A 27,925-nucleotide genomic window follows, 5' to 3' on the forward strand; every position below is an offset into this window, starting at 1 on the left:
ACAATGTGAAACAGATATAGTACATAACCACAATAGTGTAGTGAAGCCCCATTAACAGGTGGGAAGAAGAAGACACTGATATACCTAGTAGTATGTTGATCTGTTTCCTACCAGAAGTCATGGAGTGAACCATAAACTGAACCATCTCTGTTTCTGGAAGTCTTTTGACATTATATATATATACATATACACATATATATGTATACTTGGGGGTTAGTTTTTAAATATTTTTGCCTTGGCTTTGCTGTTGAGCTTAATGCTCATTTGTGCTTCGATGTATAATTTTTTTCTTGTTGTAGTGATTATACTTATTATGTGTTGTTGTGCTACAGCATTTGGACTGTTTGTTTGAACTGCTTTGAGCACATGTGTATTTGTGGAAAATGCGGTATATAAATAAATTGAATAATAATAATAATAATAATAATAATATATACACACACACAAATACATACATAACACACACTAACTTCCACTGCATGGCAGGTGCCTTACAGTAAATCAATTATATGAGTTCTTAATTCTTTGTTATTCTTCCAAGGCTAGAAGGTGCATTTTAATTTTACTAATGGTGTTTGAAATGGCAGATAAAAGAAGTACAGTAATACCTCAGTTAACAAAGTACATGCGTTACTGGACATTACTTCTTTAACGGAAACCTTTGTACCAGAGGTAGGAATAACATGGAAAGAATAGGGATAGGTTCCTTCACCACAAAAAAGAACAGTTCAATGTATTTCAGTAAACTTTTGTTCAAAACTAACAATATGCATGTTTCATACAGGCCTGAAATGGCCTCGAACTATCCCTATCTTGTGAATGCACTGGATTGAGGATTCTTAAGTCTCCCCTTAGTCCGTATCTTTACAGACAACTTTCATGACAAACTTCGTGGTCACCTGAGCTTCCAGTTTTTGCCAGCAGTTAGGTCTGTCTAGGCGAACTGACGGTAGGAGGTCCCACCAAAAAACATGCTACGGTTTAGGGACATACCAGAAAAAATGGGAGTTCAACAGTAGATTATATTTATAAATCTTATAATATTATTTCAACATCTTTACTAGTAATGCATATAGTGGCCTTAGCCATTGGGTCAAAATTGATTATGATCAGAAGTCAGATATCAGGCTTATACATCAGTATGCATTGCAGTATACAGTTAACGTATCTTAAAAGTATAATGTGCTCTCAGTTCAGACTCATACATTTCAATAATTGTGAAGTTATATTGCAAGGAATTAACATCAAACAAATTACATTTCCATGTCAATACATTTCAATCTCTTGTCCATAAAGAAATGAACCATCTTAACCTTGTGGGAGGCAGACTTCTGGTTATCGGCAGCAGCATAGCAGCAGTGTGTCTTTGACCCAATCTCCAGGGAGACAGGCCAAATACTGCTCCTGAACAGAGCTTGGAAAAGTTACTTTTTTGAACTACAACTCCCATCAACCCCAGCCAGCATGGCCACTGGATTAGGCTGATGGGAGTTGTAGTTCAAAAAAGTAACTTTTCCAAGCTCTGCTTCTGAATGTCTGTTTTTATAGAAGTATCTCAAGGCTATCTTACTCAACAGCTCTCTGCTTATCAGTTGCTGCCTCTATGCAGGGTCTCTATGTGCTGCCTGCCAGGGGCAGCAAGTGGGACCAGCTAACCTTCCAACTACTCACTTTAACCAGAAGCAGGTGTTGTCCACACCATATAAGGCAGCTGGCAGCTACATATTATCTCTTTTGTTTAAACATAGAATCATAGAATAGAGTTGGAAGGGGCTTATAAAGCCATCAAGTCCAACCCCCTGCTCAATGCAGGAATCCAAATCAAGCATTCCCGACAGCTGTCCAGCTGCCTCTTGAATGCCTCCAGTGTCAGAGTACATTGGCAAGAGTGCATTGGCTGACGGCCCAGAAATAGAAAAAGGAGAGGGGAGCAGAAAAACTTGCTCCAGTTTGGACTTTACAAGGCTTGACTGGATAGTATGAGGAGGTCTGCATACCTGGACATATCTCTTATACATCAGGATTTCTACATACATTTTAAAGGCACTTAGATGGAAAATTTACAGACATTGAACATGGGGTCAGACTACTTGAAGGCTTCTTCCAAAATGCATTCAGGGATTCCTGCCTTGCCTTTTTTCTTTTATCACGTAGCATCTTGCGATAGCAATCTAAAGCTTTGAGCACCGTTCTCCTCTCCATACAGTTGAGCAGGCATGCAAGGGGCAGCTGCCACCACCATCCTGTGCTTGGTATCTCTCTCTCTCTTTTTGCCATCCTCCTCTCCACTTGAGCAGATGTGTCTGCAGTAAACAGTGCTTCTAGAGCACCTAAAGCATTGTTCACTGCAAAGGTGCCTGTGCCACCTGGCAAGGAGCGCCATTCCAGCCATGTGTGAGAGAACTGCCTGCAGCAGCTACAATCCAGTAGACAAGGAGCCACATTCTGACTATGTCAGAGTGTGTGCCCCCCCATGCCCCCCACACCCAAAAAAGACTTTGTTAAAAGGAGCTTATTTTCTGGAGGATTTGTTAACTGAGGTATTACTGTATGGCCAAGGCATTATTGTTATTATTACTATCTTTATTTATACCCCGCCATTTTTCCAAAACTGGAACTCATGGCGGCTTCCAGATAAAAAATACAAATAATTAAAAACATACAAAGTCTACATTAAAATAAGATTAAACTATTTCCAATATTAAAACCATACACACATATAGCTAAAAAAGTTCAAACTAGTTTAAAAATGATATAATAGACATTAGCAATGCAGCACCCTTCATGCCCTATCCTTAGCCTTCAATTCCAAGGGCTTGTTGGAATAGGAAGGCCTTTGCTTGTCGGTGGAAGGACTGCAAGTAGGGGGTCATTCTTACCTCCCTAGGAAGGGAATTCCAAAGCCTAGGGGCAGCCACCGAGAAGGCCTTCTCACGTGTCCCCACTAGTCGTACTTGAGAAGATGTGGGTATTGAGAGAAGGGCCTCTCCTGAGGATCTCAGGGCCCGGGCAGGCTCATACAGGGAGATACGGTCTGATAAATAGCCTGGACCTAAGCCGTATAGGGCTTTATAGGTCAACACCAGCTCTTTGAATTGTGTCCGGAAACAGACTGGCAACCAGTGGAGCTTTTTTAACAGGGGGGTAGTACGGTCCCTGTAACCAGCCCCAGTTAGCATTCTGGCTGCAGCACGTTGTACCAACTGAAGTTTCCGAACAGTCTTCAGAGGCAGCCCCATGTAGAGCGCGTTACAGTAATCTAAACGGGATGTAACTAAGGCGTGTGTCACCGTGGCCAGATCAGACAGCTCAAGGAACGGGCGTAGTTGGCGCACTAATCTTAATTGTGCAAAAGCACTCCTGGCCACTGCAGAAACCTGGGCCTCCAAATTTAATGCTGAGTCCAGGAGCACACCCAAACTGTGAACCTGTGTCTTCAGGGGGAGTGTAACCCCATCCAGCACAGGCTGTATCCCTATTCCCTGATTCGCCTTACGACTGACCAGGAGCACCTCTGTCTTGTCTGGATTAAGCTTCAATTTGTTCACCCTCATCCAGGCCACCACTGACGCCAGACACTGGTTTAAAACCGAGACAGCTTCCTTGGAATTAGGTGGAAAGGAGACATAGAGTTGGGTGTCATCAGCATACTGATGGCACCGAACCCCAAACCCCCGGACAACCTATCCCAGCGGTTTCATGTAGATGTTAACTAGCACAGGGGATAAAACTGAGCCCTGAGAGACCCCACAGGTCAATGGCCAAGGGGTCGAACAGGAATCCCCCTGCACCACTTTCTGGGTTCGTCCCTCCAGGAAGGAATGGAGCCACTGCAAAACAGTGCCCCTAAGTCCCATCCCAGCAAGGTGGCCCAGAAGAATACCATGGTCGATGGTATCAAAAGCCGCTGAGAGGTCCAGCAGAACCAACAGGAATACACTCCCCCTGTCCAGTTCTCTGCGTAGGTCATCCACCGAGGCGACCAAAGCCGTCTCGGTCCCATAACCAGGTCTGAAACCAGATTGAAATGGATCCAGATAATCTGTTTCATCCAAGAATCCCTGGAGCTGGGAGGCCACCACACGCTCTATTACCTTACCCAAAAATGGAATATTGGACACTGGCCGGTAATTATCCATTATGGAGGGGTCCAGGGAGGGCTTTTTTAACAAAGGCCTTACAACTGCCTCCTTTAGGCAACCTGGAACTCTGCTTTGGTGTAAGGAGGCATTAACCACTCCCCTCACCCACTCAGCCAGTCCCTCTCTGGCACTTTTTATAAGCCAGGAAGGGCAAGGGTCTAGCAGACATGTGGTGGCTCTCACCTCTCCAGGGATCTTGTCCACATCCTCGGGCTGTACAAATTGAAAAGAATCCATCATTATTGGACAGACAGGAGCCAAAGTTACATCCCCTGAGACTGTATCAATTATAGCGTCTAAGTCGGAACGAATCTGAGCGACTTTATCTGCAAAGTGCTGTGCAAACTCTTGACAGCAGGCTGTTGAGTGATCTATATTACCCTCTCGGAGGCCAGAATGTAAAAGACCCCTGACCACTCGAAACAGCTCCACTGGACGGCTCCCTGCAGATGCAATGGTGGCAGAAAAGAATGATTTCTTTGCTGCCCGCACTGCCACGGAGTAGTCCTTCAAGGAGGCTCTAGCCCGTGTTCGGTCAGACTCGCTCCGAGTCTTCCGCCAACGTCGCTCTAGTCTCCGTCTCATTCGTTTCATCACCGCCAGCTCCTTGGTAAACCAAGGGGCTGGTTTGGCTCCACTTTGTGAGAGGGGACGCTCAGGAGCGATCATGCCCTGGCCATTTCCCCATTCCAGAGGTCAACCAGAGCTTCGACAGAATCGCCTGCCGAGGTGGCACGAAAATCCCCAATAGCCATCAGGAAACCATCCGGATCCATCAGCCTCCTGGGGCGGACCATCCTAATCGGTCCCCCACCCCTGCAGAGGTTCCGAGTCTCAGTGAGTCTAAACCCCACCAGGTAGTGATCTGTCCATGACAAAGGAACTACAGAAAGTTCCTCCACACCAAGATCACCATCATCCCCCTCCACACAGAAAATAAGGTCCAGGGTGTGGCCAGCAACATGAGTGGGGCCAGATACTACTTGGGACAGACCCATGGTTGTCATGGAGGCCATGAAGTCCTGAGCCACTCCCGACAGGGCAGCCTCGGCATGGATGTTGAAGTCCCCCAGCACCACAAGCCGAGGGGACTCCAACATCAGCCCCGAGACCACCCTGGCTAGCTCAGGAAGGGAGACTGTTGAGCAGCGGGGTGGGCGGTACACCAACAGAATCCCTAATCTGTCCCGACCACCCAACTTCAAATACACACACTCACACCCTGGACACTGTGGGGTAGGGCACCTGGTCAGGGAGATAGTATCCCGATAGACCACTGCGACTCCACCTCTCTGCCCCCCAGGTCTTGCCTGCTGCTGCACAGAGAAACCTGGTGGACAAAGCTGAGAGAGATTAACCTCCCCAGCTTCATCCAAGCATGAACATAGCTAGAACATTAAAAGAAAGGAGGTTTGACTAAAGGAGGCTATGTATCAAGAATGTTATGATCCTGGACATGCTGAGGTATTTGAGATCATTTTTCTTCATAATGGTCTCTGTCAGGAAAGAATCTCGCAGTACTTTAATATTAGCCAAGCATAACAACAGTGCTGAGGGCAGTAAACAGTTATCGTTTCTACAGCTTTCGAGTTGAGCTCAAGGCAACTAGCAGCACAATAAAATGAATGAGACATCTGAAAATTTCCTTAGGATGTCCCACCACAGTCAATTTGCATATGATTTGTATTAGCAAATTTATGTGCAGGTCCAAATCTGATGTCGTGGTCAAAGCAGGGCTGCTGCCAGAACATAGCAAACATGCTCTGATAATCCTGTGTTTGCTTGTTTCCCATATCATTGACTGCAAGAGCAGGAAAACATGGGTGACGTGACATCAGGATATGGGTAAATTTGTTACATAATTTATAAAGATTGTATCCAACAATAGTTCTACTCAAAGTATACCCACTGAAATTAATGGACATGACTAACTTAGGTCCATTATATTCGATGGGTCTATGTCATATCTCCTTGCCAAAACCCACTCTTCAGGTTTTATTACCCACACCCTACCAGAATCCCCCTTTCACTCTGCTTGGTGCAAGTGGAGATCCTTTGTCCTGTTACTAGGGACCTTATTTTGTCCCCCACCCCCAGCTTTTGCATACAAACAGCCTTGGCAACAGAGAGCCTTAACCTCTCTGGATACTGTATATGTTGGCATGAGGCCTAGTAGTTTTCCATCAAGTCTGCAAAACTGTAACTAGGGGGAGTTTTGTCTTAGCCCAGTCTGGGAACGGACTGCCAAGGCCGTTGCTATGGTAACCATCTGATAGACTGGGAAAGTTCTAACAGAGTCTGTAAGTTGTGTCTTCTGAATATTGCCTCTGAACTGAGAGGTTGTCTTTGTGTTTACCCCCAGAGGGGGGGGGATGACTGAAGAAACTCTACATGTATTTACTCTTAAGCCTTAAGCCATAATGTCTTAATAAAAGACTCTTAACATGCTCTAATGCTCTGAAGAAGTTTCTTGCTCAACTTAACTCCAACGTAATGTATGCTGTTTCACGCAACAACGCACACACGCCAACAGTATAGCCTCTAAAGATTCAAGCCATGGTGGTTCTTTTGCTACCAGTAACGGCTTCTCTCTATTTGGAATTCTACTGCCACCACTAATAACTGTTTGTGCCCTTATTTACCTTATGTCAATCTATGGTGTAGCATTGTCACTAGTCACGGTTAAACTTGTTCTGTTTAGTAACTAGGCCAAGAATCAGGCATGTGTTAGAAACAAATGAATTTTCTTTCTGTAAGAAACTTGTTTATCTGTATTCAGGTTCCAGAAGTGTGTGGTTACAAGATGATTACTGGTTTCATTTATGTTACTCTTTGCAAAATATCCTCAGAGAATAAAAATACAAACTTGTCTATCCTACCCATCCAACCACGTCCCCCACTCCATACCACATTTACTCTATAAATATAACCCGCTTCCAAACTTTACCTCTTTAACTGATTACAGTAAACCATGAAAAGTGAAACATCACAGTCTACTCTGAGTAGAACTTAGTTGGATACAACCATATATGTATATAACCATATGTATGTGTATATTAGGGATAGGATCTGCATTTTGGTGCCAGTTCTATTTTTGCTCTGTTGAACTTCCTTCTGGTACCACTTCGTAAGGGATCAATGCTTGCTATTTACGATGAATACTGATTAGGGTTTTTTTCCTGCAAAAATATCAATATTAATATTGTTGGGTTTTTTAATACTGTTTTTCATAGAGTTGAAAACATATAGATATTTTCCTCAAAATCAATATTTATATCGATATTATGAGGAAAATATTGATATCAATATTTTTAGGTGTTTTTTAAAAAAATCCACTTCAGCCGCAGAAAACTGCTAGAAAAAAACCCAATCTGTGAGGACAAAAATGCACATGTATAAATAGGAAAACAAGTGTCAAATTTGAATTTTGTGATTCCACACATCCCTAGTGTATATACACACATACACATAATACATAAATTTCAAAGTGGGGTACAATAATTAAAAGATGTAAAGTAACAAATAGGAAAATAAAACATCAACAAATGAAAGTGATAAAATTCTGCTTCATGTTATTACAGCTGCTGTAATGACTATTGTTTGCCTCTAGTTTGTCTGAAAAAAAGGGACCATATGCTCAGGCATGGTGCTGGCAAGAGTGCTTTTATGTGATTGAGCAGACCCTTGTAGGAAAGCGCATTTAAACATTCTTGTAGTCATCTGGAGCCTTCCAATGTGTGGCTGCAACTTTTGTAGCAGCCTTGCAGGCAACTGAACATTTTGAATCTGGCTTGAAGAAGCATTAAAAGAGTCCTAGATCCAAGTGGAAGTGAAATTGAATATTGTACAGTAGGGCCCCACTCATACAGCGGGTTACGTTCTGGACCCCCGCTGTAAAGCGAAAACGCATTGACTAACATTCACTAAAATGGCGCCAAATGGCCAAAAAATGCCGTAAAAGCAGAACAAGCACCATAGGAGCGGGGCCTTTCTGCAATTGACAACCGCTGCATTAGCGGAATGCTGTAAAGCGAAGCACTGTAAAGCAGGGCCCTACTGTATTGCCATCTCTTTCCTGGCTGGCTGTTACTTTTAACATCTGAGCAATGCATTGTTGCTTTTGATGTCCCTGAAGCTGCTTATACACCAGCCATCAAAAATGGCAAAGCAGGGCCCTTCTAAATCTTGATTCTACTGCTCTGCCTCAAGGACACATGACCAGTCTTCAGAGGATTCCACATCCTGCTGTGACCAACTTGTCGGAGAGTGGCGAAACTGGGAAGGGAGATACTGAGTGAGCCTTTATGTGTGTTTGAATATTTGCTAAAGATTATACCTTCCCTGCAAATTAGTCAGAGACTTTAAGCTTTAATATAAGAAGTAAGTACTGTATTCTGGAAATACATACTTGATAGGAAAGAGTTCTACGTCTAGCTAACTAGCTAAGTTGGAGATGCAAACACTAAGCCTAGTGTTTGCCCTCATGCTTGGAGGACAGGGAGAGACAAAGAGAATACGACTGCTCTCCCTCTCAAGAGAAAGAAGGAAGGAGGGAAGGAGATGTGGTCAACATTCTATGCACATCAGTCTAGCAGGAAGGGAGAGACAGCAGGAGATCAAAGGATAGGTATTAGCCTAGCAATCAGGAGGTCTCCTCTCTAGCTACCCTTTTTAACCCCATACAGCCTCAGGCCACAAGTTGGAGTTGAACCACATATTCCAACACAACCATGGCTACATTGGACATGTTCTTCCTGTATAGAAAGCAGGGCTGTGGAGTCGGTATGCCAGACCTTCGACTCCGACTCTATTTTTCTACTGTCCGACTCCGACTCCTTCATAAATGGCAAATGTATATTAACTAGTAATAACACATTTACTGTAGTAAAATGGTAGCACAAGGCATTTCATCACCACCATGTGAATCCAGAGCTTGGAAAAGTTACTTTTTTAAACTACAACTCTCATCAGCCCCAGGGATTGGGCTCGTGGGAGTTGTAGTTTAAAAAAGTAACTTTTCCAAGCTCTGGATTCACGTGGTGGTAATGAAATGCCTTGTGCTACCATTTTACTACAGTAAATTTGTTATTACTAGTTAATATGCATTTGCCATTTATGAAGGAGTCAAAGTCAGAGTCGGTACATTTCTACCGACTCCGACTCCACCCAAAATTGCTCCTGACTCCGACTCCACAGCCCTGATAGAAAGATTAGTGACTTCATGAAAAGTTCTGTGCTGTAGAAGTGGATGTGAAAGGCTTTGGAGTTCCTGTCTAAATAGGTATTAGACTGTACTGCAATATACCAATTTGCATATAGTGCTGCTGAAGACAGTATTTATTTTAATTTCATTATGGTACAGGATGAAACAATGAACATTAAGTGTTTACATTAAGGTGAACCTTCAGATGCTAAAGTCAGGGAACCATCTGTGGATAAGTGGACAGCATAACCTGTGTTTTTGTGTGTGAAGCCCTTGTCATACAAATTTTCTGCTGCTGTGCAATTCCTTTTTTATTATATACTAAAGTTCTTGAATTGCCTTTTCTTACCACCACTGCCCCCCCTCAAAGAAAACCAGTTTGTAGAACGGTGATTGCCATAGATCTGGGGCATTATGGTGGATGCAGAATGGAAGACTGGCTGTCAACACAGTTGTTGCTGCTGTCATCTGTCACCAAAAAGATCTTAGCAAAAACAGAGGCTGTGTGACTGCACCACTAATGGTCATACCCACCCCTGCAAAATTGCTGGAGAGATTCCTCCCCCTCTCAGGAAATTAAATAAAATGGTTCCTCCCAATTTGTCTATATCAGCACCTAAGGATGGAGAAGTTTAAGAGGCCATTTGTGTGCAGCCGTAGTCTACACTGTGTTTTATATCCATGTGCTCTGAATGTGCTGATGCAAATTTAACATTTTTTTTCTTATGTAGTTAGCAGTATTAGTAACAGTCCTTAAAACTGTACTATTTTACTTCTCTTAATAAATTAAGTGGATTCAAGCTGCTCACGAACAATCTAGACTTTAGTCTGAACGTATTTCTTTGCTTGAAGATGCCTGTGCTGACCTATGGAGAGGCATAACATAAAAATCTTTTTGTGCTGCATTCATGTATCTTTGCAGTGGTTTCCTCCTTAATCTTTTCATTAACATAACTTCCTCCTTGTTCAAAAGTGGATGAAGGAAACATAATCCTCTCTAGAAATTAAGAGATTTAGCTGTGAGATTATGGGTGGAGAAAGGTTTGGCGTTAACAGAAACCTGTTTAAACTTGCTTTAAATGGGTTCCTGAAACTACTTGCTTCAGTGTATTAATCATCAGTTTTTGTTTTGAGGTAATATTGATGGTTTCGTTGCCCTTCAGCAAGGAAAAAAGGCAGGTACCTGTAGGGTTCTCTATGTGTAGGGTGCCAGCACATTTAGATTGTTTTGAGCAAGTACTGTGGGTGCCACTCTGGTCACTTATTTTCCCCCCATCAGTGCCTCCCCCCCATCAGTGCCTCCCCCGAAAGAGAATGTGTGCCACTTGGTGCTGTTCAGTTACTTTTGCTCATTCGTCATAGCTAAATGACATCAGCCTACTTATACAAGGAAATTTGACATGTACTGTATTTTAAATATGTTATTTTTAATGTATATTTTTAAAACTGCTGGTTTTATTGTGAAATTTTAAGCTAACTTATTCTTAACCTTTGTTTTTAAGTCATTTTAATATATATATTGTTTTATGTAAACCGCTTAGACGTTTTGATGATTACTCAGTATCTAAATCCTGTTGAATAAATAAAATGTTCAGCAACTCTTCAGATACCAATATTTTGTTGAGTGCACTTCTTTGAAATACAACTCCTTAAATTCAGGAGAGGGATTGTGTGTTAGTTCCAATGGGAACGTGCTATACATCTAACATCTGTTTCTTCCTAGGATGTGATTGCTGGCAGTCTGATCTCGGCAATATTAACGGCTCTTACTTATCCTACTTGGGACTTCGTTGATCACCTGATACTGACTAGCCCCTTGTGCCCTGTCTTCTGCATCGTTGTGCCCCTCTTCTTATGCTACAAGTACCCCAAATTGGATTATTACAGCCCTACTAGGGCAGACACCACCACTATTCTAGGAGCTGGAGCTGGAGCAATTATTGGGTCCTGGATCAATAATCACTATGTTTCAAATGCTTTGGCTGAAGCCATCACACACGATGTTCCTTCCATCACCAGTGAAATGCTGTTGATAGTGCTTGGAAAGTTTTTGGTAGGAATTGTTGTACTGGTGATTACACGGCAGATCATCAAAAACATAGCCCTTAAATTACTATGTTCCTGGTATAGGGTCTCTACTGATGATGTTGAAGCTATGCAGCAAATAGAAATTGAAGTTCCATATAAATTTATAACCTATTCTTCCATTGGCCTGAGTGCTACAGTGCTTGTGCCATTACTGCATAAGTTCTTAGAATTAAACTGAATGCTGTGCATTTTTTTAGAAAGAGTCCAGATTATGGGATGCAATAAAAATGTGTGCAGAAGTAAAGGCTTAAACAAAAAGTGTTGTGTCTTTCTGCATAACTCTACAATATAGCAAAAAAATGGATATCTAAAAGGGGCTTCTAATATTTTTTTGTATGCTATCTCTCAAATATGCTGTAGCTGCTGCAGCAACTATGATTGTCTGAGCAAAACATTTAGTTGAACTAGTGGTCTGCCATGACAGACAGTCAGATGTTTAGCTGCTTTATCCTTCCTAGATCTAGTGGCTTTGTTTCATTGGGGTTGTCAAACCTCAAGCCTTTGGAGGAAGATAGAGAATATAAATCTAATAAATAATAAAAAGCCAAGCACTGCCTAGGATATAGCAAAAGCAAGATTTCACAAGATCAGTGTAGTTGAAGGAATCCTCCATTAGAAAAGACAAGAAAAAGAAAGAAAGCAATACTCTTTACAAGTGTAATAGCCTAGGAATTGGGAGTAAGATAAGATTCAGGGGGGGATACAGCACAAACCTATGCACCTTGAAATTGGTTTGGCACTGAATCAGGCTGCCCATCTAGCAGCATTTTAACAGCAATTTCATTGCTTAGAAAATTGACTGCTGGTCCTGTGAATTCATGTGTGAGTGCAATTATATCATGTTCATAACATATCAATGTTTTTAAGTTAAACTGTCCCATAGAGGGTGCAATGTTAGCTTCTGAAGCTGTGCTCTGGTATGCTTTGGCATTGGCCCAGATTGTTGAAGACAATCACTGCTGCTGTGACTTGTACACCACTGAAAAATGAACCATGAGAGCTACCTAGTGGATGGCAAGTGCAAATGAGATTACAGATTTTTTTTAAGCAGTGAATAATATTGCTAGACCATCATCTTTCTTTCCACTAATGCAAACTGGCACTTCCCACTGGAGCTGAAGGCTCTACCAAGAACTGTGAAACAGCACCTGCTTTTTCCTTATGGCCACTTCTTCACGCTGCTTGAGCTTGGGAGTAGGATGAAACTAGCACTGGTCAGACTCTGTTGCTTCCAAAAAGAAAAAAGGGGGGGGCAGGGCAGAAAGGACATATCCATTCAAAGGTTCCCACTATAAGGGAGCAAATATAGTACAGTAACAGCGCCTCTAAATGAAATGCTGCTTAGACATGCAGGAATTGAGAACGGGGGTCTAAATGCTTCCAGAACTTTAATTCAAACAACAGAAAGGGTCATTGAGTTTGTGTCTTGTTTGTAGGCTTGCCATAGGCATCTAGTTAGCCACTGTGAGAACAGAACATTGGGACTAGGTGGGCTTTTGGTCTGATCCAGCTGAATTGCTCTGTATTCTTAAACTTCAGTATTACACTAGAATTAAAATTCCCACCTGGAGTTGTGGAACTTGAACTTGCATCATAAGAAATACAGGGTTTCTGTGTCTCCCAGCACCCTCCTGCTTTAGATAACACATATTCTGTAAAATAGGGGTTATATGAAGGTAAAGACCTGAAGCCCATGGGGTGTCCAAGCAGAACTTCCTCAGAGCAGAATTCCCCAATCTAAAGGAAATGGGGAGCCCCCAGCCCCCATATGCCCTTCACCATGCTAAAGCTGAGTTACTTGCAAAAGAGAGCTGGCATATAAGCAGGGTTAATGAATTCTGCCAATAGCTGTTAATCCTTCCAGGCTGAATCCAAATCAAGTGAGCCTGATTCTTGTTGGAAGGGTGGGATTTGTAGGCAAGAATCTGGATGTAAGAGGAGTTAACCACTCCTCCTATTTTCCAGCTACTTGTCCTCATGCATTCCCATCATCTCAGCAAAATATAGCCTTAAGAGCAGGTTTGCACAGAAATAACGTCTAGGTATGCCCTCAGATAGGGAAATACGTTACAAATAGATTTCTTAATTGTTTGCCTGTCCAAGAGCTTCAGGTTTAGCTGTAACACTAAAATTGCTCTTTCAAATTTGCACCTATTTTATTATTTTATGATCACATGTACAATATACATATACTCAGATTTATAAATTACAACCTGCACAATTTCTATTTTTGTATTTTACTGTAAGCTGTAAAATATGTACTTTAAATGTCTCCAGAAACTATTTTTTATTAAAGCTTATTTTGTCATGTATATTGCAAGTGCATTATATAAAGTAGAATGCTACTTTGGAGTAGGCATGTATGCCACATGGGCTGGGGATTGAAGGGCCCACCTAGCATTTGTTACACACCAGTTTTTTTGTTCATACCTACCTGTTTCACAATGTTATGTGAACTGGCCTACCCAAGCACAAATATGTGTGCTTGAAAACATACAGGGCTAACCTAGTCTATGAAATCCTACACCTTGTGTTAAGTCCTACTTAGCATGTGCAGTGTAATATAGTGTCCAAACCATGTTATTTAATATATACATTCAATAAGGTAGGCCAGTGTTATTCCTCATATTGTATAGATTGTGGTGGGCAGACTTCAGCTTTGTCAGATCTACTTTGGGTTGTTGTTGTTTTTAACTAGGACTCAAGATCAACCTGCCAGACTCAACTGCAAAACGCACATAGTTAGAATAAAGAAAAGGGTGTCTCCAAGTTCAGTTTAAGCTTAGGGATTTGTTTTCAGCATCAGAACTGAACTGAATGTAGTCTTTTCACACAATAAAAGTCTAAACCCTTCTTAGCTTTCTTCTTTTTAGTAGCTTAATTTAGATGGAAAAAGTCACTTTGTTGCTATATATTGCTTATCAAGCAATTGAATAGAAAAAAAACTACTGCAAATCTCCCTGAGATCCGCCAGCAGATCCTAATCTATCTTCTGCCCAACCTTGTTGTAGATTGGGTAGCTGAGATAATAGGAGCCTAATCTCCCAGCTACAAACTCATAAAGTAGCAGGGAAGTCGTCCTACTCAAACTAATGTACTGCACCAGTTCTCAAGACCTAGGCAAAGCCAACTAGCTGGTGTGTTAGAAGGCAAGAAAAAAAAAACCCCTCATAAGTTGCTGTTAAGTTTATCAGCTCATTTCTTTAGGATGTTACAAAAGCCCTGTGTACCACTTGTACTCTAACATCAGTTTTATATTTCAAAATTTCCCCAAATCCTTCAAAAGCAAAGGATAACTATTGTGAGGACAGTTGTATCCAGACATGCTGGCAGTGTCAAGGTGACTGCATTAATGGGGACAATGCTTGGCAGTAACTCAGCTGCTGCACTGAACTTGTAGTAGCTTGTAACCAAACGCCCTTTCCTATGCCAAAGCTGTGCAAGAGGAAATCATAACATATGCCAGGGCACTAGCATTCACTCTCATTGCTGGATCTTATTTTATTTATTTAAGTAATTTATACCTGCCTTTCTTTTCATGATAGAAACCCAAGGCGGCTTACATATGGTTCCCTGCTGGTCTCCCATCCAGGCACTGACCAGACCAGACCAGACCAGACTCTGCATAGCTTCAGCAGGGTGCTGGCCTCATGTGCCTTCAGACCAACTCTTCCATTGCTGAGTTAAATCCCTGCAGTTTGGGGTAGGTTTTACTGCTCCCAGCTGTGAATATGCTTACTGGGCCAGGTGTAAATCAGCCACTTCAAGTGCTATTTCTGTTTCAGATAGCCAACTCATGCCCTTCGAATACATCCACGTAGCATTTTGAGCACTGTAGCACAGAACGTCCTCTGGCCTTTTCACTGCTGGATTTATTTTGCTAATCTTTGAAAGGGACCAAAGCCCAAAGAGTGCCTTTAGATGGATGCAACAGCTTACAAACATGTGTTGGCATTTTCTCATTTCATATTCTAGAGGCAGTTTCTCTGCCAGAACATGAGAAGCCAGGGGGTGATAAATGGTACCCTGCAGCACAGGGCTAGTTTGAGCAATCAGTCCCATGACACATACAGTGCTCACCTTGTCAGTTTTTCCCATTGGACCTTAGATCTAGGTAAATACAGAACCTTCCAAGTTTTTTTCGTCCCTTCTTTTCCAATAAAACAGAATAACATACAGTATCTGTTCTAGAAACCTAGCTTTAATGTATGTTACTACATGCTTCTCCACCCTGAAGAGTTCCTATCAACCCTATACAAAGAAAAGCTTAATTCCTCAGTTCTGTTCACAATTGGTATTTGATTATGTTATTCCATGCAATAAGAAAAAAATGAGATTCCTGCAGCGGTAATCTGTTACAGCCTTGGGAACCTTCTGGAGAACAGATCATGTTATTTGTCCATATATATATATATATATTCATGGTAATATACTGAACTTTTTTTATAACTGATGGCTCAGTTTGTTAAGAAAAACCTATTTTTAAAAGCCTTATTGCACTGAAGGAACATCTGACAAAGGGCAAAATAAGATTTGCCTATTTCGTTGCCTAATTTATTAAAATAAGGGACAGGTGCCTGATGGTATCTTAGATGCAAAACTATCTGGACTGAAGAGGGATGCTTCTGCCAGGATTTCACAAGAAAGGCTCAATGGTGATTTCGAGGGCAGAGCAAGGCATGGTGAGCTCAAATTTCGTGACAACATCAGGATGGAGGACTCCTATGTTTCCGATAATCTGCCCTTTTGCAAAGATCTCAGCACAGCGCCCAGGAAAAAAAGCAGGGTCTGAAAGAAAAAAAGGGCAGGAAAGGAAATGAATGTTTCTTCAAACAAGACACAGTAACAGCAGTGATTGCTATTCAAGAACAATTTCTGCTAAAACAACAAATAATGCTTCTCTTATCATAGCTCAATTCTGTTAATGTCAGAGATGAAAAAGAGCACTTTTTTTTTTTTAAAGATGAATCCTTAAGAAATAGCCATATTGCACATTCAGGTTATAAGCTTTTGTACATAGTAAAAAAAAATGCATCCACAGTAGTGGAAAGCTGAAGCTGCTTCATATATTGTGAAGAGATGGCAGTCATTTTCAGGTAATCATAATTCAGCTTAATATGCCAAGATATGAAGGAGCCCCATGTGCCTGCACACAGCTACTTTACCCTTGCCTTTGTGCAACAAGCCAGAAGCCACAGTTAACACTGGATTCCAGTAATATCCAAAGCAGGAAACTATGGTTAATGCCTTCCAAACAGCCAGGATATTAAATACCTTGGCTCAATACCATGGCTTCTTGAAAGCCATTAATTATAGTTTCCCAATGTAGATGTAGTGGACAGCTATAGTTAACTGTGATTCATTACTTGATTTGCTGCTTTAGCAAAGGAGAAGTAAACAAAACACGGTCATTCGTATCTATAGGGCCAATATTTTCTGGTTTAATAGATGTACAGCTGCTACTTGTCAGGCAGCCTAGTCTTAAATGGACATAATAACACTAATAAAGGTTTCCTTTGTTACAACTGAAGGGGCTCTGTCTTTTGCAAAACCCTCATTTTTCATCAAAAGCTCTTATAACCCATTCAAAGTCTCTGAAACTGTAATTAAACTAAAGGATCAATCCATGTGTTCTTTTTTGTCATGGCAAAGTCACACAGTAACTTTACCATGCAATTCTGATAGTGACATGTGGAGTGACATGTTCATGCAACCCAGTTTCCATATGGGGAGAAAGCTACATGATGTAATGTTTTTATTATCCCCTTCCCCACATGTGATAGTCATAGTTTCATAAGAATTTATTGGCAAACAAAAAAATTGTAATAGGTATTTGAAGACTTTGTTTAAAAAGAGCAGAAACTTGTGGATGGGCACTCTGCACCAAGGTACAGCCTTCTTATCTCTGGAGATGAGGTTACTCTGATGATCCTCAAGGTTAATCACAACAGTGCCTTTACTGCATATCTGACAACCAAATTACATGCAACACAGAGATCCATGATTAGATCCATAATTTTCCTTTAACTTAAAGCTGTAGCACTGGTGGATAGGAACTTAAACCCCCCCAATAGCTATTAGCCATGGTTTGACCTTGAGCTCTTATGCCAGTGCATAAATAGCAGTAGCAGCATGAAGCCAGAGACCAGCACTGCCCACAGGATCAGTTTCTAGGGAAAATACCTACGATTACTACTGAATCTCTAAATTCATTAGATTTTAAATTGCTTAATTGCAGTTCAGAGGATTTTTTTAAAAAAAATACATTTGCATCAAAGCCAGACTCATATTAGTGGTGTGCATTCGCTCTGTGTATACTCCAAATTACAAGGCAAATCAGGGTGATTCAAGGAAGGTTGTCGCATTTCCGAGTCAGATCATGCAATTAACAAGGATTCTCACAGTGGATTAGATTGCCCACAAAATACTAGGGGAAAGAATGTGACTTCTGCATTCCCATCCCAAAATGGGAAGGAGCCCTACATGTGTATCTTTATGAAATTTGGCAGGGTATAAAAACTCTGGAGGGGCTCCTTTGTCTCCAAATTTCATCCACTTATGTGAAAAGTTATAGCAATTTTTAAATTCCCCTTTATAGTCAGTGCACATGGAAACAGAGATATGATGTAACAGATCAGAATCGGACTGATAGAGTGGATCTAAAACAGATCAGGTTACTTCCAAACTCTACAGATACAATGCAAATCTTGAAGTTGCAGCATACCCATACTAGCTACCGCTTCAGTTACAAGGGATGCTGTATTCTGGAACAAAAGGGGTTAATGTAACTAGCAAGCCATATATGTATTGTAAAGGACCACATTGTCACCAGGCTTAACAAGGGTCATGTTATATAGCTCATATTGCCACAATTTCAAACTTTTCATTTGTGTAACAAGGCAAAGTCTTGTAGAACTCCAACTTAATAAAAAATGCATCTGTCAGATAATCCTCAATAAAATTTCATGAGCAAAGCTGCTGAAAGTCATTAGTTTCAGAACCAGCTGCACTCCAACCTGTGCGCTAGAAAAAAGTTATTAGCAAAAGCCCCTAAGAAGTATCCCAAATAAATGGCTCAAAAATGATTGCAGAGGAGTTAGAAACTAACTCTGTACTTCTGAAAATGGCATGTTGCAAGAAGCTGAGCTACAGCAACATGTGAGCAGTTCATTCTAATGTGGGGAGTTTTGTCACAGAAGATGGGATCTTTTAGAGAAAAAAAATTAGTTAAAAGCAAAAAATCAAATCCAACTATTAGTTTGCAATGCAAATTATGCACTGCCAGATTTCCCGTGTGAAGAGTGGACTGTCAGAATATTTTTACACAATATTACTCTGTTCAGTACATTCTTATATATACGTGTGGCATTTTTAAAAACCTCTCATATATGCATGTATCTTTACTTATACTTTAGGTGAACAAAAAATCAAAATGTTGGAAAACAAATAATCTAGAACTATTTGATTTCTGAGTACACAGGCAGAGATAGGGGAATGTTTCTGAAAGGGGCTATCAGTGTTGAGCTACACATTACAAAAATCATTAAGCAGATACATAACATGATCCTCCTGGGTCTATACTAAGGGGCAGATCAACTTATTTCTGGTCTATGTTAATTTTGCATGTGTTCCTTCATAAGTCTGTTCCATCCTTTTCCCATTTTTAAAATAACTCCAGAAAAATTCACATTTTTAATTTTCACATTTACCTTAGAATACACATTTTAACTTTGCATTTCCATGTGCATTTTAGTACGTTTTTTGAACAGAAAAGTACATTTCAAAATTCAGAGAGGTACAAAACCTGAAAAGTAACTGTGTTCTGATATGTGTATTCATCCTGGGAAGTGCAAATCAGGTCAGTTTGCTCACATAGGAAATATTTCATCTGAAAATGCCTTGATGAAACAAGGATCTTTAATACAAGAGCATCCTATCCACATAGGAGCAGTAGACCTCCATTTTGCAGTATTACTAGAAGAGTATTCAGGGGCATCATTAGTATGTTGGAAGACGCTTTTCACGACAATCCCTCCCCAAAATTAGAAGTGGGAAAGTTGCACCTTTCTCAAGAAGTGAGACATCCAAACTGTCATGAACAGCAGAAACCTATTCACATTTTCAAAACAAGAACATAAGCACTCTGCTTGATTGGGCCAAAGATCCATCTAGTCCAGAAGCCTGTTCTCAAAGATGCCAAGCAGACATCTATGGGAAGATTATGATGTTCAAAGGGATTTACTCCAATGTAAATCCACACAGGATTGCAGTTGAAGTCTATCAATTAGGAGGATTAATAAATGTGCCAGATTTCCCTGCCATCCATCCCAAGTATGCCAGTTCCTCATACGTGAAGCACAATCCTATCAACCTGGAGGGCACCAGCCCTAGTACAATCAGATTTGTAGGCAAGCATCTCTAATTAGGATAGATTTATTTCATTAAAAATATCCAGATGTTTAAACGTTACATTGAAGCGCAGGTGAAAATCAAGACCTTTGTGCCATGGCTTGAGAACATAGGGCACCTCACAGGATGAGACTCCATCAGTTGAAGGTATACTATCTGTCTAATCTGTAACTCAGAAAGGTAAGGTACAGGGGACTTCATAATGCGCTCTCTCACTCACTCACTCACTCACTCACTCACTCACTCACTCACTCACTCACTCACTCACTCACTCACTCACTCACTCACTCACTCACTCACTCACTCACTCACTCACTCACTCACTCACTCACTCACTCACTCACTCACTCACTCACTCACTCACTCACTCACTCACTCACTCACTCACTCACTCACTCACTCACTCACTCACTCACTCACTCACTCACTCACTCACTCACTCACTCACTCACTCACTCACTCACTCACTCACTCACTCACTCACTCACTCACTCACTCACTCACTCACTCACTCACTCACTCACTCACTCACTCACTCACTCACTCACTCACTCACTCACTCACTCACTCACTCACTCACTCACTCACTCACTCACTCACTCACTCACTCACTCACTCACTCACTCACTCACTCACTCACTCACTCACTCACTCACTCACTCACTCACTCACTCACTCACTCACTCACTCACTCACTCACTCACTCACTCACTCACTCACTCACTCACTCACTCACTCACTCACTCACTCACTCACTCACTCACTCACTCACTCACTCACTCACTCACTCACTCACTCACTCACTCACTCACTCACTCACTCACTCACTCACTCACTCACTCACTCACTCACTCACTCACTCACTCACTCACTCACTCACTCACTCACTCACTCACTCACTCACTCACTCACTCACTCACTCACTCACTCACTCACTCACTCACTCACTCACTCACTCACTCACTCACTCACTCACTCACTCACTCACTCACTCACTCACTCACTCACTCACTCACTCACTCACTCACTCACTCACTCACTCACTCACTCACTCACTCACTCACACACTCACTCACACACACACACACACACACACACACACACACACACACACACACACACACACACACACACACACACACACACACACACACACACAGTAATAATAATAATAATTTAATTTGTGGGTCGCCTATCTGGCCAATGGCCAGTCTAGGCGACGTACAATTTAACAACAATACATTACATCATAATAAAATACATCATAAAATACAATATAACAATAAAACAGTTCCAGTACAGAGTAGTAGGCTATTCGTCGTAAAAATTTAACCCTCCCCGTAAGTCCCAAAGGCCTGTCTGAAGAGCCAGGTCTTCAAAGCTTGGCGGAATACATTCAGGGAAGGGGCATGCCGAAGGTCATACGGGAGGGAGTTCCAGAGAGTGGGGGCCGCCACTGAAAATGCCCTCTCTCTTGTCCCCGCCAACCTAGCTGTTTTAGTTGGCGGGATTAAGAGACGGTCCTGTGTGGCTGATCTTGTTGGGCAGCATGGTTGGTGGCGCTGGAGGCGCTCCATCAGATAAACTGTGGGAGAAAAAGCTCTAAATCTAGTCTTGACATAGGAACACTGTGCAGGCAAGAGACAAAAATCACAGTTCATAGGAAGATAGCCATTTCTAAATTCTTTGAGGTTCAGATAATTTTGTTATTAAAGCTTTTCTAATATGCCTTTAAGAACCAGTAATTGTCTGTGTTTTCAGACTGGAGGACTGCTTTGATTCTTCAGGACATTACCCTTTGGTCACTAATCCAATTGAATACCTAGTCTTTAGCACATTTTCTGGCTAATTGACCTTCAAAGGGCTTGTTGAATTCTCTGTGTGCTTGCCTGTCAAACACCTTGCATGGGTTTTTTTTCTCTTCCCAGTTCCTTCCTTTCTTCCTATGTTTAGGAGAAGAAGATTAAAGGAATTATATAGGGTCAGAGTTGGAAAAAGCTTTAGAGATCATACCAATTATGCTCTTATAAGGAGTGGAGGGAGAATACCGGAAGCCAATACTTCAGTAACTGTGAGGCAGGAGCTAAGTTATTCAACATGATTACTGAAGTACCAGGCCATATTTTCCTTTGAGTAAATGTTTATTTCCTGAACGCAAGTGGAACAAACCTGGTGGCTGGAACACAGTGTACACTTGAAAACAGCAACAGTCAAACCATAGCTTTTTCTTTGGTGTCTCTTAGGAGTATATAGAAACCCTGCATGGCTGTTCCATTTTTAGAAGTTTAATGAACTCTAACCACCCAAGTTACAAACGTAAAAAAGGATCCCACTTAGACCCAGCAAATTATAGACCAATAAGTCTCCTAAATATAATAAGTAAGATATATGCTACTTATTTATATAGGAAACTTTCAGACTGGGTCATCCAGATGGACATCCTAGCACCAGAGCAAGCAGATTTCCGCACCGGACGTTCTCCTGGTGATCATGCTTTGGTTTTGCAGCATTTGATTTCTAAATATAGTAATACTAATGGAAAAGCCCTATATACGGCCTTTGTGGACCTAAAAGCGGCCTTCGATTCAATTTCAAGAACAAGACTCTGGTTAAAATTACAAAATTTGGGAATCGACAGGCGTCTATTAATGTTGATACAAGGCCTATATCAAAATACTTCTTTACAAATTCGTTGCAACAACAAAGGCCACCTAACAAAACGAATTCAAACTTCCAAGGGTGTCAAACAGGGATGCATCCTTGCTCCCCTATTATTCAACATTTACATAAACGCCGTAATATCCAATATTGCTCAAATTACATCGCATCCCCCGATGCTGGCCCATACTCCCAGACCATGTTTATTATATGCAGACGATATACTCCTGCTATCACAAACGCCCATAGGCCTTAAAAGACTATTGGCAACTTTAACATCTTTTTGTCTTGAGGAAGACCTAATAATTAACCTCCAAAAAACAAACGTTGTAGTTTTCACCAAAAAAAAGATTAAACATGTCTGGAGGATTGACAATCGGCCCATATATCAGGTTAATACCATTAGATATTTGGGAATTATTTTCCAATCATCAGGTTCCCAACAACAGCATATAAATTCCAGTTTGCTAAATGCTAGACGTACAATAAAATCACTATTATCCTTCTATCATACTAAAGGAGGCCAATCAGTCCCCCCAGCAATTAAGGTCTTCCTGGCCCATTTTTAGAAGTTTAATGAACTCTAACCACCCAAGTTACAAACGTCTATAAAGTTTAAATTTGGAAGAGTTTAAGCACAAAGGCCAACAACTTTAAAATACCAGTTTATATTAGAAAACTATTTTACCAAACACATGAAATGTTCTTAAATAAAAAGGAACCTTTATTTGTTGTCATGTTCATAGCAAAATGTTCATGTAAATTATTCTTTCTTTCTTTATTTTGATTTTTATCCAGGTCTTCCTCCCAAAAGAAGCACATACATAAACAGAAGTTACGTATTCTCTGCTGCACAGAAGTAACACTTTTGCTGATCATTCTATATGGCAAATAATTTTGTTCATGATTAAATAAGGTTTTGTATGAGAAAATACTTGTGCTCTCAAATATTCCCAAACGGTCATTAGTTATACACCACACACCACACACACAAAGAAATTAAAAAAATTACCATTTGCAGAACAAATGCGAACAGGTAATCCGATCTGAGCAAATGGATTAAGTTGGAAGTGAAACAGTTAACTTCCCCCAAAGTTCGTAACACATGTAAACCTAATCCCCCATTCAACAGCAGCCTCTCCCTTTAAGGAACATCAAAAAGAAAAATCCTGTACTGTACACTTGAATCAGTGGGACAGGTGTGGTAGTCTGGACAGGTATGCAGATACAAGGTGAAAAGGGATAATTACCTAGCTAGTCCATTCTGGAGTTAGGAGACCTGAGCTCTCATGAAGCAGAAACAAAATCATAACTTCACCTATAGTGAAGTTATTGACAATGAAATTGAACACATGTCAATTTTTGCATTAACTATTTAGCACTGATTAACACCTGAAGTTAACTACCGAAAGCTTCTATAATTTCCCAGTGATAATTCCATGTAATATCTGATTTATCTTATCCACAATAGGTCCCACAATAGATCAAACACACCTAAACAACAATGTTTATGGGGACAGCAAAGGTAAGTACCCACAGATTTCATTTTTCCAGTCAAAAATGTTCAGTTCATTGTTCAAAAGTAGAATACTTCACACTCCTTTATTTATTGCAATGCACGTATTGAAGGGAAAACAATTCACTCTACCATGTGCAGATAACTGAAAACTTCATACAACATCAACACGTGGAAGGAGAGGGAGGGGAACTGAGATGACAGGACCGATCTGCAACTTCCACAGACAAATCATACCTTATACACACAGCTGTTGGGAGTCAAATGTGTGCTTATATTATAGTTTATTCCTCTGTGAAGTGTAAGATTTCAGCAGTTTGTTCTTCATAGAGTCTCAGAATGTTTAAAGCTCTCTACCATTGTGATCCCCTAAACAAAATGTGATCTACAGATGCAGAAACATCTGATAGTCAACATTTCATGCATACCTCTTTTCATTATACTGAACTATGTCATTGTGTGACTTGTCTGCACACAAGACTATATTTTGCAGTCAGAATTTAGACATGGCATATTTAGCAAGAACTATTTTAGGCTTTTTCAGTGGCATAAGTGACAGAAGACTAAGCCTCACAAACATTGTGCCAGCTTTCAACTAATTTCTTGTTAGCAGACTTCTGTCCGAGAAGGACAAAAAGATGACAAATTGAGTTAGGATAAGAAAAAGACAAGTGTGGTGATGTGGTTAGAATGTTGGACTGGGACTCCCGAGTTCAAATCCCCACTCAGACATGAAGCTCACTGGAGGGCCTTGGGCGGGTTGGTCTCCCAATCTAACCTACCTGATAGGGTTGTTGTGAGGATAAACTAGGGAGTGGAATACCACCTCATCCTCCTTGGAGAAAAGGTGGGATATACATGAAATAAATAAATAAAATAAACATAAGTCCTGCTGGATCAGACCAAAGGCTCATCCAGTCTAGCATTCTGTTCTCACTGTAGCCAACCAGATGCTTATGGGAAGCCTGAAAGCAGGACATATACACAACAACATTTTTATGCAAGTAATATATATTTTTAAAATGAACTATATCCTGCCTTTTTTCCATGATGGAACTTAATACAGTAAACATGAGCTTTCTAGATTGTCTCCTATCCAGGCATTGACCAGACTCAGAACTGTTTAGCTAAAGCAAGGTTGCTCTAATTTGTGCCTTCAGACCATGACCTGTGACCAGTTAGAACCAATAACATGCCTGAACAGGACAGGAGAGAATGTAGCTAGTGGGGAGTGGGAGGCTAAGTCTCCCATCATATCACCCTAAAACACTTGCCTTCTCATCAACTTAAAGCTAGTTCAGCAGCCTGCCGTTGTTCCTTTGACTCAAGTTACTATGAGATTTATAAGGTTCAGTAGTTCACTTTTCAGGCTTTAGGAAATATTAGAGATTTGTGCAGCAGATTTTTGTTTTGTTTTTTAAAGCCAGAAAACTAGCTTATTTAGTTTGCATAATGGCTGGCTAAAACAGCCTGCAACACATTTGTAACACAAAAACCATTACAAACTCTAGTTTTATGTTCACCGCCCAGAGAGCTATTGCTAGTCGGGCGGTATATAAATTTAATAAATAAATAAATAAATAAATTATAGTGTGACAAATCAAATACAAATGTTTCATATTTTGGTTTCTTTGTTAGGAGTTTATTACCACAGCATGATTTCATTTTTTAAAAAAAAGTTGTAGCTTCACTTCTGACACACCTTACCAATCTCCAATACTCCAAGAAATAATGGCAGGATGCAGAAATTGTTGTTGTTGTTATGTGCCTCCAAGACTACGACTTATGGCAACCCTATGAATCAGTGACCTCCAAGAGCATCTGTCATGAACCACTCTGTTTAGATCTTGTAAATTCAGGTCTGTGGCTTCCTTTATGGAATCAATCCATCTCTTGTTTGGTCTTCCTCTTTTTTTACTTCCTTCTGTTTTTCCAAGCATTATTATCTTTTCTAATGAATCATGTCTTCTCATGATGTGTCCAAAGTATGATAACCTCAGTTTCATCATTTTAGCTTCTAGTGATAGTTCTGGTTTAATTTGTTCTAACACCCAATTATTTGTCTTTTTTGCAGTCCATGGTATCCGCAAAGCTCTATTCCGACACCACATTTCAAATGCGTTGATTTTTCTCTTATCAGCTTTTTTCACTGTCCAACTTTCACATCCATACATAGAGATCAGAAATACCATGGTCTGAATGATCCTGACTTTAGTGTTCAGTGATACATCTTTACATTTGAAGACCTTTTCTAGTTCTCTCACAGCTGCCCTCCCCAGTCCTAGCCTTCTTCTGATTTCTTGACTATTGTCTCCATTTTGTTTAATGTGCCAAGTTATTGATCCTTGGCATGGTCAATGTCCTCATTGTCAACTGTAAAGTTGCATAAATCTTCTGTTGTCATTACTTTAGTCTTTTTGACGTTCAGCTGTAGTCCTGCTTTTGAGCTTTCCTCTTGAACTTTCATCAGCATTCGTTTCAAATCATTACTGGTTTCTGCTAGTGGTATGGTATCGTATGCATATCTTAAATTATTGATATTTCTCCCTCCAGTTTTCACACCTCCTTCTTCTTGGTCCAATCCTGCTTTCCGTATGATATGTTCTGCATATAGATTAAATAAATAGGGTGATAAAATACACCCCTGTCTCACACCCTTTCCAATGGGGAATCAATCGGTTTCTCCATATTCTGTCCTTACAGTAGCCTCTTGTCCAGAGTATAGGTTGCGCATCAGGACAATCAAATGTTGTGGCACCCCCATTTCTTTTAAAGCATTCTATAGTTTTTCATGATCTACACAGTCAAAGGCTTTGCTGTAATCTATAAAGCATAGGGTGATTTTCTTCTGAAATTCCTTGCTCCGTTCCATTATCCAACGTACGTCTGTGATATGATCTCTGGTACCTCTTCCCTTTCTAAATCCAGCTTGGACGTCTGGCATTTCTCGCTCCATATATGGCAAGAGCCTTTGTTGCAGAATCTTGAGCATTACTTTACTTGCATGGCATATTAAGGCAATAGTTCGATAATTACTGCATTCCCTGGGATCCCCTTTCTTTGGAATTGGGATGTATATGGAACGCTTCCAGTCTGTGGGCCATTGTTTAGTTTTCCATATTTCTTGACAGATTTTAGTCAAAATTTGGACTGATTCAGTCTCAGTAGCTTGTAGCAACTCTATTGGTATGCCATCTATTCCTGGTGATTTGTTTCTTCCAAGTATTTTATGAGCAGCTTTCACCTCACATTCTAAAATTTCTGGTTCTTCATCATATGGTTCCTCCGTGAATGAATCTGTCATCCCGGCATCTCTTTTGTAGAGTTCTTCAGTGTATTGCTTCCATCTTCCTTTTATTTCATTTCAGTCATTCAGTGTGTTCCCCTGTTGATTATTCAACATCCCTACTCTTGGTTTAAATTTCCCTTTCATTTCTCTAATCTTTTGGAACAGGGCTCTTGTTCTACCCTTTTTGTTGTCCTCTTCTATTTCTATACAGTAACTATTGTAACAGTTCTCTTTGTCCCTACGTACTAGTCGCTGTATTGTTGCATTTAGGGTTCTAACCGTGTTTCTCTTTCCTTTTGCTTAATGAGAAGACATGATTCACTAGAAAAGACAATAATGCTACGAAAAACAGAGGGGAATAGAAAAAGAGGATGACCAAACAAGAGATGGATTTATTCCATAAAGGAAGCCACAGACTTGAACTTACAAGATCTGAAAAGGGTGGTCCATGGTCTTGGATTCATAGGGTTGCCATAAGTCGTAATCAACTTGAAGGCACATAACAACAATGACTGAAAATTATCATCATCATCGCATTTATATACCGCCCCATAGCCTTAAAAACAAATATACAAATTTTAAAAATACATTTTAAAAAAGCAATTTAAAAACACATGCTA

General features: G+C 40.6%; 2 protein-coding genes across 4 annotated transcripts in view; one reads left to right on the top strand and one right to left on the bottom strand.

Moving 5' to 3' along the window:
- SGPP2 (sphingosine-1-phosphate phosphatase 2) overlaps positions 1-14,032 on the top strand; it is a 68,263-nt gene extending 54,231 nt beyond the window's left edge. Inside the window, exon 5 of one of the 2 annotated variants that reach the window (XM_061636785.1) lies at positions 11,069-14,030. In XM_061636785.1, the coding sequence (XP_061492769.1) occupies positions 11,069-11,611 (543 nt within the window). In that variant the 3' untranslated portion in view covers positions 11,612-14,030. Of the gene's footprint in view, positions 1-11,068 lie in introns of both variants that reach the window. The other variant, XM_061636784.1, reaches the window with a different exon arrangement.
- A 1,582-nt stretch (positions 14,033-15,614) lies between these two features.
- The window catches only part of FARSB (phenylalanyl-tRNA synthetase subunit beta), a 51,334-nt gene continuing 39,023 nt past the window's right edge, over positions 15,615-27,925 (bottom strand). For both annotated transcript variants that reach the window (XM_061636783.1, XM_061636782.1), the window contains exon 17: positions 15,615-16,221. In XM_061636783.1, the coding sequence (XP_061492767.1) occupies positions 16,070-16,221 (152 nt within the window). In that variant the 3' untranslated portion in view covers positions 15,615-16,069. The remainder of the gene's footprint in view (positions 16,222-27,925) is intronic.

This window comes from Rhineura floridana, chromosome 7, assembly GCF_030035675.1.
Source record: "Rhineura floridana isolate rRhiFlo1 chromosome 7, rRhiFlo1.hap2, whole genome shotgun sequence".
In the NCBI taxonomy this organism is placed as follows: domain Eukaryota; kingdom Metazoa; phylum Chordata; class Lepidosauria; order Squamata; family Rhineuridae; genus Rhineura; species Rhineura floridana.